The sequence below is a fragment of the Fusarium falciforme genome, chromosome 2 (genome assembly GCF_026873545.1).
Source record: "Fusarium falciforme chromosome 2, complete sequence".
NCBI lineage: Eukaryota > Fungi > Ascomycota > Sordariomycetes > Hypocreales > Nectriaceae > Fusarium > Fusarium falciforme.
The window spans coordinates 835,359-847,705 of record NC_070545.1 but is presented as its reverse complement, the minus strand read 5'-3'; the positions used below and the strand labels follow the sequence as shown (position 1 = coordinate 847,705).

General features: G+C 53.6%; 1 protein-coding gene across 1 annotated transcript; it reads left to right on the top strand.

Annotated features, from left to right (window-relative positions):
* Positions 1-6,669: 6,669 nt before the first annotated feature.
* NCS54_00220900 (Hypothetical protein) lies at positions 6,670-12,235 on the top strand (the record flags this gene model as incomplete). Its single annotated transcript, XM_053147812.1, has 3 exons — positions 6,670-6,837; positions 6,887-6,933; positions 6,985-12,235. 3 exons carry the CDS (start codon positions 6,670-6,672, stop codon positions 12,233-12,235), a joined length of 5,466 nt encoding a protein of 1,821 aa, XP_053003787.1.
* Positions 12,236-12,347: the final 112 nt, after the last annotated feature.

Sequence of the window (12,347 nt, the reverse complement as noted above, 5' to 3'; positions counted from 1 at the left end):
GCTGCATAATGGTTGCTGCCACTCAATACTGATGACTCAGGTACCCGTGATCTCGAACCTTCAAGACAAGAAGGATTCCCACCATCCGGCGCATCAAGGGAGTTAAACCGAAGGGGAAGAGGGGTCTGTCGCTTACCGTCGAGGAATCGAGTGGACCGAAAACGAGCACAACGAAGTCAGTCGCTATATTTGGATCGTAAGACCTTGATCGCCAGGTTAGCACAGATATTGACACCAGCGACGTCGGCGAGAATCAATCCCCGACTTTGCCACCAAAAGCTTGCCTACCTTCACGCCGAGTCTATTCCCAAAGGGTAGAATCTGCAAATGAAACCGGGATGTGGGAACGAATTGGAAAAAGACTAATGTCCAGACCCAAGACCAAGACTCCGAAAAGTAGTCGTACAGATGTGAATCAAGAGTCTCTCAGACGCCGTCACGCCGGTACTAGCAATGAAATGCTTTCGAGTGATTGAGGTGCAAAACGCGAAATCGTCGTTCTCACACGGGTTGATACGCTTTACCAGAAATTCCAAAGGAATGTGGTAAGATAGCTGCAAACGTTCCCGAAATGAGCTGAACCTGTTGTTGCATGTTAGCACTATGTCCTGGGATTGGTCAAATTGCCGCCGGCCAGGTTGGGCATGGCAAGTGGCTTTGGAGGTGCTGATGGAGGCCGTGATATGGTTCCGGTTTTGGGCTGATAGAGATTGTGCTGACTGGTTCGCCAGGAGCCTCAGGGTCCAGTCCCACCATCCACGGGCAAATGGCATTGCGAGGTTCCGCGACTCCAATTCAACCCGGGTCCTCGAGGGTGCCTTTCAAGGAGGAACCAGGTCGGGACTCATCAGGTAGCGATACTGGGCGCAGGATGCCCAACCTCCAGACTCCCACCAGGGGGAATAACACCGAGCCAAGCGGGGTGGTTGTGAGCTTGCGCCTTGGACGTCCAACAGTATGCTCCGAGCCTGAGCCATGCGCATGATGCCCATCGTTCCACTATGCTGTTCGGGTTTCAAAGGCCTTCTTTCCAAGCAGTCGACTTCTGGCGCATCCTGGGAGACCCACAGAGCGGTTCGGCGCATTGGTATTGATTTCTGGAGAATATGACGATGGCGATGGCGTTTTGGCTTGACAAAGGTGCGAGAGTGGTCGTCGCAATGTGCTCAACCATGCGACAGCGGTGCGAATCTCGAGAGTGACGAAGCGAGAATGCGATAAATGGAAGAGGTTGCGCATCTAGCGCGAAGACGGACCGAAGCGCGCGATCGAGGTCGGGATAGGCGTTGCGGGTAGGCGATCACAGTCGAAGTGTGCCCGCGATGTAGCAAAACCAACACTCAACACAGTGGGGCGGGGTTGCGATTCATCAAGGTCGATGCCTCGATGGACCCATCAATTCCATAGCAGACTCCAGGCGGTTACGGACTCGGCCGTTGTGATAACGTTCGCATCGTTCGTCATGGCGCGCGCAGTAGGCAAGATGATGCCAGACTCTCTTCCATCTCACAGGCCTCCACCAAACCACAAATGCCAACCACAAGCGCACAACACAATACAATGCAGGGAATCGACGGACAAAGGGGCGACGAAGAAAAGCATACTCACTTTTAGGCGCCAACAAAAACAACAGTAACTGTCACAGCCAACTTTCCGAAACACGCGCAAGGGAAGAGCCGTGAAAACCGTGATGAGGACAAAGATGATGGAGGGGAAGGAATCAGAAGGAGAGTCGTGGGATGAGTCGTAATGCGGGAGACGGCAAAGAAAAAAAGGCAAGAGCTTTTTTTTTTCTTAACCTTGCCTTGTTTGGGCCTTGGTCTTGGGAACAATCGGGGGCACGCGGGGACGAGGGTAGGGGAAAATTATCGACCAGGGGGTGTGGGCTACCGTATCCGCCGACAAGGGGATCTTGGATCTTGGAGTGGGCGTGCTAAGGGTGGCACTGAAACACGGCGACGGACGAATGACGCTGTGAAGTCGCTGGGCGAGTGACGGAGCGCCTGCAGGGCGTGCGGTGCGGAACCCAGATGAGATGGATGATGGCAACGGTAGGTTAGGTACTGTAGCGCAGAGTAGCGCAGAGCAGCGCACGCAGCGTGGACCTGGGCAAGCAGGCGCAGCAACGGAGTCTCCGTAACGCGACTGACGCGGACAAAGCGTTTGGTTTGGCGACCGAGAGCAGCAGACAAGAAGCAATGACACAAGGGACGACGACGACGACGACGGGAATGACGACGGAGACGGCGACAAGCGACGACGACCAAGGATGCGATGCGATGGATTGCTTTTGGAAGCAGCAGATTTTTTACGACAGGTCAGGCAGACAGGCAGGCAGACAAGGCACTGGAGGAGGAAAAAAGGAAACAGCGCCAGCGACAAGAGAGGGGGCAAGGGCCAGGAAGAGGGCTTTTTGGAGAACGAAACGCACAACATCGAATTACTTTTCCAGTGGAGGGGAAGCCCCCCCGAGGAGGAGGCTCACTGCCCGGGCTCCCTGCCTGTGAAGATGGTGGTGGGAGGGCGCAAGATTTGCCCTGGGGGTGGGTGTGTCTCGAGAAAAGTGTGTGTCGCCATGTGGAGAGAATGGAAGGGAGGAGAAGGAGAAGGACAGAGACGAGAGCTGTGGGCCCTGCCCTAGCTGCTTCTCACTCCTCGCCGCACAGTATCGAAACTTGATGCATCCGGCAGCTTCAGTCTCAGCGCGAGAGCCGGCTCCCATGCCATGGATGTCACGGCGAGGGCGATGGTCAGAGAGTGCCGACGAAACATCAGAAACAAGCCCATCCTCATCTCATCGCCAGCGACCCGGGACCGCAGAGCGATCGATGGGGGATCCTGGTCGTTTCTTGACGATGCCGGCACAGTCCGTATCAAGTACCGTGGACGGAGCGAGCGACACCAGGTTTGGGGCAGGCTGAGAACGGGTGGGCATCAGCCATGGAAGCTTTTGGTGTGCCTGCTGCGCTGAAAAGGCCTGCCCTGTGGGCTTGAGAAACCAGGGCCATCCCTGACGGCGGGCGTGCCACTATCGTTACAATCCCTTGTGCCCAAGTCAAGTTCAGCAAAGTCAAGCCAAGTCAGCGCCGGGCACCGTTTGGACTGACGGGCAGCCAGCCAGCCAGCCAGACGCTGAACGCTGTGCGCTGGGTGCCGGACGGAGCTGGGCGAGACGAACTAGCTGTACCGTACGTACCCCTGTGAGCGCAGCCCTGCTCGAGGTGGATCATGAAATCATAGGGCATCTGGAGCACTGACGGATGGATTGATTGATCGAGAGGGCAACCCGATCTAGGCAAGGACGCAACCGGCGATAGTCGACCAACGGCAGCGAACTGGCAAGGGCCTGCTCACGACTCGCTTTGTCCAGTTAAAAGGGCCGGCAGCAGCAAGGAGGGCAACTTGCAGCCATGATTTGTCGGATCGACAACACCAACGTGAGGCCTGAATGACATCGAGACAGATGCAACTGGCCTCTTTTCACAGCTGCGGCTCGTAAAGTTGGACCTTGGCAGCAGTGCGGGCGCGTGGAATGACGGGGAGTCTAGGGCGTCTTCCCGTCATTCTCTAGTCAAGTCGCCATTTGCTTGTGCGGACCAAGTGCGGGAATGTGCGCAGCCAAAAGGTAGCGACATTGTCTCAGCTCTTCATTTGACTGAGCATTTTCCTGGTCATCGTGGTCAATTTGTTTGCGATTCTTCATCACGGAAAGGGTCCAATGTCCGAGATTGCTGTCTCAACCACAAGATCTCTCCCTTGCTTCGTTGTGGGCAAGCCTCGTTGTGTCGGACCCTCGTCATTACGACGTGCTACAGGAACAACCACAGCTGAGGCGAAGAGTTGTGGCCGAGTTCTTTCCAGGTGTGCTACACATCATTGGCAGGACAATCAGCGTTGACCAGGCTATGCTATGCTCAATCAATCGCATTGACCTGGTTCCTCGCCACTCTGTATATCAAGAGGGCCAGTGCTGAACACTCACTCTTCAAACCAAGATATTACCCACAACGCTCTCATGCCTCTCAGGCTCGGCGTGTTGTCAGATAGGTTGCTGGCGAACTGATGGCCCGTCTTGTCTCACTTGGACCCTGCAACTCGAGACAACAGCTTGCGATAACTGTTGGTCAACCAACCGTGCGAGTCTCCCTTCGTTCGCATGCTGAATGCGAACCCCAAAGTACTGTACTGTACAGACGCACTGGTGATAAACGCTCCTTCACAGGGTGTCAACTCAAACTGACAGTGTGGCGTGGGCCCAATCCCCATGCCGAAATGCCCTGCTCCCAGCAAGATCTCGGTACGCCGCTCATCGGCGCCAAGGCAAACGTGGAGGAAGACGACGTGCGCTGCACCAGGGTTCAACCATCCTCGTGATAGTTCATTTTTTGCTTCCCACCAACACACACAAGAATTGGTCACTTTCCAGACCCTGTTGATTACCCGCTTCCACGCCCGCCATTCGATCAAGCAAAGACTCCCGGGGCCACCGTTGCAACAACATTGGTTCCTCCACCCGTCTGGATTTGGGACCGTCGTCTACCGAAGCGTGCCACTGCAGCACGCCGCCTCTATCGCCAGCTGAGCAGTCGGCAAATGGGAGGTTTTTCCAGGGCTCTGGACATTGTTGGTGGATCACTTTACGCATGAGAGATTATTTCTTACATCCACCTGGGGCATCCCTCTGCGCCGCACCCTCTGGCACAGCCAAAGCGACGACATCTTTCGAGCTCGCGGGTCAAGGTCCGGCTTCTCGCTGTGTCCAATAAGGTCGATGATGCTTATGCGCACAAGACGGCGCAGAGCGTTGCCAAATTGGAACGATTGCATAACAATTTGCGGCCTGCGATAACTTGTCATTGTCATGGCACCAGGCACAGTGAAATATTGAACTTGAGTTTGTCCAGAGTCTATGCGGTTTCTCGGCTTCATTACAGCACTGCACTACGGCCACTGCTTTGATAGACACAGCCGCCCTGACTACCAGCTCCCCAAGCTTTTGGGCTTCGGGTTCCTGTTCTCTAGCTGCATCCCGCATCCGTCAGGACCAGGGCCCTGGATACTGCTTGCAGATCGACCAGTCCCTTGCAACGCTTCAGCTGGTCGTCAACCTCGGCCGCAGACCGATATGACGAATCGCAGGGCATGCAAAACGGGTCGCAATTTTGATTATCCAGCTCACACAAAGCAGCATTGACAAAGGCCAGAAGTACAGTCAACTCAACGACTCCAAAACCGCGAGCTGGCTGGCCATCGCAGAGACATGGGACTGGTCAGACTGAACACAGTAGCGTGAAGCCGATGAGATTTTTAGCCATCCATGACACAACACTCGCATCATATCTGACAGGCCTTGCTAGCAAACATCTCCATGTTGCGCCAAGCGGGCGTGCCTTTATCGGTGCGGGGCGCCGTCAAGGGAAAAGCTACCACGCTGTCATCCATGTCGTCTCTGCCCTCGCAAAAGACGTCGTTGGCTCCTCTTGTATCAAAGTGCGACAATGGGATTCGAGGACTGTCGAGGGCATCAAGGAAAACAGAGGGATGTTCCCCCGGCAAGAGACAAGTTACTATTACAGTCTCGGATTGGGGTCCCCTTTTCGCCTGCCCGTCCTGCTATCTCGTCAACCGAAACAGACGAGCACTGCCCCCGGTGCGATTACGAAGCGTTTGCATTCCCAAGATTAGCAGCGCGATTGGGTGCAGTAAGGACAGGGTATCTTGATGCTAGGAGCTTGAGGTCATCAGTCAGTGAATTTTTTTTCGGTATCCATACCGGTGAGGTTATCCTTGGTGTGTCCTCATCAGCACCTATTGGACCTATTTGCAAAATACCCAACCATCTTGCCTGGAAAAAGTGAAGATTTGGTGAATATACATCAAAGCCTTTTTAACTACGGTTTTTCCTCGGCCGACAATGTGCGTCGAGGAGCCAGGTTCACGGAGCATTCGGTAGTGGACCAAGTCAACCCGAGGTTTCCGGGCGTAACCCTCCCGTGTACAAGGCCGATCTTACACTCAGTCAGCAAAAACCTCAGAGCCGCATTCATGACCAAAGAGACGTCTATGTCTCTTGGGCCATCTGGATTCGTTTCACTTTAACGAGGCGTGTTACTCTCTCTAACAGATCAGGAAACTGCTGCCCAAGCTCAGTCAATGCATGCAACGTTGAGCAGTGCTGTCGCATGGTATCACTGCATGGGGTCAGTAGCTATTTCATGCTTGTTCTTTCAAGCAGATGATGGCTTGCGCCCATGTCCAACCTTGGGTAACTGAAGCATATCATGCAGATCACTTTATCTGCCCCATATCAAAGGACATGAATTCAGGATCCAAAACCATCAAGCCTACCAGATTTCTTACCTACGCCATCATAGCTGACATGCACCATCTTCAGCCTTCTAATCCATTCTCTTGGGCTACCCAGAGTTGTGTCACGTGATAGAATCGCTTAGTCATGTGCTTGCCTGCGTCACGAGATGGTTGACTTGGAGATTGGGCCAGAGCACCAGGAACAACTCGTCATTTGGAGTTGCCTGCGCTGCGGGCTATTAGAAATTCGAGCTCCTAAATCGCCACAAGAAACTCTTTCTGAATCCATCTTCCATTTCATATCCCCCCGTGCTCTGCTTTCCTCGCATCTTTTAGCCCAGCCAAGCCGACACCAACAGCATGGCTGCCCCCTCGTCCCAGGAGCGGGAGCTACAGCTCCTGGACAAGGTGGAGTTGAAGATCCTAGCTGTTGCTAACAAGGAGACGAAACTTCATGAGCTCCTACAGCGCTATCTTGCGCCAGTTCTTCTCAAGGCTGCCAGTGAACATGTTCCAGTCAGACGCAAAGTGAGCCATCCAGATCACCCCAGCAGTGTCACATGCTGAATCTGTACAGGTGCTGCAAATGTTTGCTATGCTTAAGACGTTCATTCAAGCTCCAGAGTATGGATAAGATACCATCGGTTTAAGCAGAGAGGTACTGATCAAGTTTAGGGTTGTCCTACCCGTGGGAGCGCTTCTCGATCAGTACAAGGCCAACGACTCCTCATTGGTCAAGCAGCTCGATATCTCAGGCATCCAGCACAGCATAGAGCGTCTAGATGATCATGAGCGGAGAGAACTGATTCCCAAGGCTCTGAAAGGCTTTGCCAAGGATGAAGGTCAAGCTAGGGCTGGTCCCTTCTTCAACATCATCCTTCGCCTTCTCCTGGACGTCCGGATACCTCCCAGAGGCAGCAAGGATGACGAAAACTTTCGAGAGTTCATCGGTCTCTCCGATGAGGCTGATGCAAAGTTTCTCGCCGACATGATCACTGTGTTCATTCGACTCCGGCCACCCCCATCAGGTGCAAACTGGGCAACGGCGAATCCTACCGTGTCAACCGAGGAACTCGTATCGCTTGGCCTGGATAACCCGGAGTGGCAGAAGGTCATTGGGCGACTATCTGAGGTGAAGCGCAAGCTTGTCGCATTTCTCGCCAGTGGTGCCTTCACCGACCAGGAGAAGTTCCTACCTACTCTCTATGCTGCATCCAATTTCGACAACAGAGTGGCATCCTCGGCTGAGGAAGTCCTCAAGAGAAGCTCCGTTTCTATGGAGGATGAGGCTCTTGTGCAGCGCCTGTTCCAAGCACACTCGGTATTGCCGGCAGCATATCGAATCCGCATCCTCAACATGCTCTCCAAGTCGGAAATTTCAGCCACCATGTCGGATGACATTATGAATGTGGTCAAGCTCAACTTTGCAACACCAGTGGCGGACGATTCTTCGAGCTTGAACCTGTACCCCAAGAGCGCACTGGAGAAATCCAGGCTTCACAACGCTACATTCCAGTATCTTGCCTGGCTGGCTCGCGTTGGACCTTCACAGCACAAATTCGTCATTGCCGCACCTGTCACCAACGCCATGGTTGACTTCATCGAGGCCAGCGGCTGGCCCATCCCGACGCAGACCTCCAGTGACGATATTGCGCTTCGGTCCCAGGCGTATGAAACGATTGGTGTGCTTGCCAAAAGCGCCGATATGCCCCTTATTGCCCGTGTAGGGCTTGCCGGCTGGCTCTTCCGGTCACTTTCGGAAGATCCTCACAACGATACGGTCGTTAACATTGACAGCGCTCTTTCTAGCATGGCGACATGTATTTCGCCAACCACTGGCAGTGCGTCTGCCACGTTGAAAGAGATGCTTCTGCAGTACATGTCTCTGTCTGAAGACGCCCCAGCTCGTCGTAGTACGCGCCATGCCGTTGTCAAGTGGGCCAACCAATGTCTCGAATTCTCCGACGTCGTCGGTCGTTTCATCGATATCATTGCCATTGGGGCGCGTTCAGACGAGCGAAGCGATGTCATTGAGCAAGGGCAAAGAGGTCTTGATCCTTGGACCTATTATGCACATGTCGATAAGAGCCCCTCCCTCCCTGACTGGAAGGACATGGTGGTTGCCTTCTTTGGTTCTAAGATGAGCCCGGAGATTCGTAAAGAATCACTATCTCCACCTGACCTGGCTGATGAATTCTCTCCCTTTGAGAATTTCCCAGGCTCTTGGGGAGGGGCAATTCCGGTTGCCTTGCGGTATTGTAGGAACATCATGTTCCTCACAGCCCTTGACGATTTCAAGGTTGAGCCCAACTGGGTGCAGGCTCTTGATGCTCGGGTCAAGACAGATATCAAGACGCGGGAAAAGATTCGTGCATACCTGCATACGGTCGATAGCCGCTTTGTAACCTGGTACCTAAAGTCATGCCTCGACGGCATCCATCGCACCGACGTTCCTATCACAGAGGAGTGTATTCGATGCTTTGTCGATGTGGCTTCTCTCAGCCCCAGCAGCGCCTTGAGTCCCTTGGTTGGTCTCGCTGATAGCCTCTTACCTTTGGTAAAGTCAAACAGCAGGGAGATCCAGTCACTTGCCGCCCGGGCAATGGGCATTCTTGTGTCGCATTTCTCCAACTCCCAAGAAACAGTAGAGGCCTGCCTGAGGACTCTTGCTGCGCCTCTCGAGCGTGCCCAGGAAGCTATTGGAGGCGATTTGAATGTTGCCGAGGGATGTCTGCTAGCATACAGTTATGTTTGCTCCCGGTGCATCTACTATGGGCAGCCTTTGCCATCGGATATCCAGTACCCTTTGAGCTTTCTGGCAGGCGAGCACATCCCATCATCTCTCTACGATGCTGCCCTTGAAGCATTCGCTCAACTATGGACCGCTGGCCTCGCCATTCCCCAGCGTGAGGGTAATGATTCTCTTGAAAAGGTGACCAAGAAGCTCGTCACCCAGGCAAAGACGGGTAATGAGAAGGCTATCACGGCGCTTGGACGATTGGCTGCCGGTCTTGAGAAAATCGACGAGGATGCAAGCACGGAGAGCGATGATGGATGGTCTCATGGAGTTATCGGCGGCATTCTCAAGGAGCTCTTTACACTTCACGAGATGAAGCAAGTCGAGATCCAGTTCACGGTGGGAGATGCCATCACCGCAACGCTCGCTCGATGGGATTCCGACTACGTTAAGCTTACTCTCGACGTCGAGCCGCGCGCCTCTCTTGATGGGCGTGGAGGGTCACGAGGATCACGCCTCACTGCTGTCCTCAACAAGCTCTTTGCGGATGTCAAGGGCACGAAGCCGGCACTGCTCAAGGCATCTGGTATCTGGCTCTTCTGCCTCGTACAATACTGCTCGCATCTGGACCAAGTTCAGTCCAGACTGCGGGAAGTCCAGGCCGCATTCATGAGGCTTCTCAGTGCACGGGATGAGCTCGTACAAGAGACAGCGTCTCGTGGCCTGTCGTTGGTGTACGAGCGTGGTGATGCTGACCTCAAGAGCGCCCTGGTCAAGGACTTGGTATCCGCTTTCACTGGTTCTGGGACCCAGCTCAAGGTCGAGGGAGAAACGGAGCTATTCGAGCCAGGTGCTCTTCCGACAGGAGAGGGTAACTCCATTACATCTTACAAGGACATTGTTAACCTGGCGAACGAGGTTGGCGATCAGAGACTTGTTTACAAGTTCATGTCTCTCGCTGCCAACGCCGCAACTTGGTCGACTCGATCAGCTTTCGGTCGCTTCGGATTGAGCAACATCCTCTCGGAATCAGAGGTTGACCCCAAGCTGTATCCCAAGCTTTACCGCTACCGGTTTGATCCTAACAAGAACGTCCAAAAATCCATGGACGATATTTGGAAGGCTCTCGTCAAGGATTCCGGGTCAGTTGTCGACACGCACTTTGATGCCATCATGGATGACCTCGTGAAAAGCATCCTGGGTAGAGAGTGGCGTATGCGAGAAGCAAGCTGTGCTGCTATTTCCGACCTTATCCAGGGACAACCATTCCCCAAGTACGGAAAGTACTATCGCGACATCTGGACGGTGGCATTGAAGGTTCTGGATGATGTCAAGGGAAGTGTTAGAGAGGCAGCCTTGAAGCTTTGCATGGCCCTCTCAAATGGTCTTGTTCGACAGCTTGAGGAGGGAAGCAATGGATCTGCTGCTGAAGCTATGATGAAGGAAGCGCTTCCGTTTCTTCTATCAGATAAGGGCGTCGAGAGCTCAGTCAAGGAGGTCCAAATGTTTGCAACCATTACGGTCATTAAGATCACCAAGCAAGGAGGGAAGGCTTTGCGACCATTCATTCCCGAAATGGTACCCCAACTCCTCGGACTCCTCAGCTCGATTGAGCCTGATGCGATCAACTGGCATTACCAGAGAGCTGGGGAGGACAGCCGAGATCAGATCGATAAGCTGCGGTCCCAGATGGTAGACCAGTCCCCCATCTCCGAGGCTATCGAGAATTCGCTTCGGTTCATCAACGCGGAGGTCATGACGGAGCTGGCGCCTCAACTCGAGTCCTCGATTAAGAAGGCCATCGGCATGCCCACCAAAATTGGCTGCAGCCGAGTGTTGACAACGTTATTCACACGTCACACCAATGATGTGAAGTCTGTCAGCGGGCGATTTCTTCGTATCATGGAGAAGCAAACGTTAGATAAGAACGACGAAGTCAGTCAAGCGTATGCTCGCGCCACAGCGTACATTATCAGGGCAGCTCCAGAATCGGCCAGGAGCCGGTTCTGCCAACATGTCGTCGATGTGTACTTCCAGGCTGAGGAGGAGTCGCGCCGTCAAAAGATCGCAGATGTGATTGTGGCACTGGCTAAGGTCTCACCGGATCACTTTACTGCCCTGGAGACAAAGCTACTTCCATTCTCCTACCTGGGATCTCATGATACAGATGAGTATACCAGCAAGGTGTTCAAGGAGGTTTGGAGTCAGCATGCCGGAAGCAGTCGGACCGTCGTCCGCTACGTCCCAGAGATCGTCTCTCTGGTGGAAAGGTGCTTAGACACAGCGCAATGGGCGCTCCGACACGGCGGAGCCTTTACGGTAGCAGCAATGGTGTCGGATGTTGCCAGTGCGAGCGACGCCAGCGGTCAGATCAGCGATGGCAACTTGGCTAAGATCTGGCCCGTCTTCGACAAGACTCTAGCCCTGAAGACCTTCCCCGGCAAAGAGAAGCTACTCAAATCCTTCCCAAAGTTTGTCGAAAAGGGGCGGGCCTTGTGGACGACCGACTCTAAGATTGCGGCGCAGATGAAGAAGGTTGCGTTGCGAGAAGCCAAGCGAAACAATGATGAGTATCGCGTCCCTGCCTTCCGTTGCCTGTGGGAATTCGCCAAGGCTAGGGATGATCTCGATCTCCTCGATGAGATTGCCGGGATTGTGACGCCCTACTTGGAAGAACTTGGAGATGAGAACAAGATGGAAGTTGATTCCAAGGAAGAGCTGGTAGAGAAGACAGCTTCAAATGGCTTGGAGGCTATCGCTCGGGGATACAGCCGTGCCAGCATAAAGCAGGATTCCGTCGCTGTGCTCAACAGGATCATGAGTATTCTCAAGCCTCATCTGTCAAACCCAAAGTTCGCCTCAATCAAACGCCAAGTCTGGTATGAGTGCGTCCGCGACTTGATGCAAGACGCCGAGTCTCTCTGTTCATCAGAAAACGATGCAGAGGGCGTTTCTCTCACATATCTCCTGAGCCTGGACATTGACCTGGTCGACACGGGCACAGAGGCACAGAGAATCATGAGAGCAAAGGCCATCGGCGCTACAATGAAGGCCAAGGCAAGGGGTGTGTTTGGGCAAGCTGGTCCCAACTGGGATCAGATGAGGGAAATGGTGAGCAAAGCGCTGGAAGCAGAGCGATCATTGGAAGTTCAGAAGGTGTTGAAGGAAGTTCGTACTTCATTGGATTAGAATAGAAGGGAGACGAAGTATCCATTGATAGATAGAAGAGGATAGCGAATCACATAGCGTAGGTACCGTTACGATATTAACGAGGCAGTTTCACCATTTCTGGTCTTTTCAA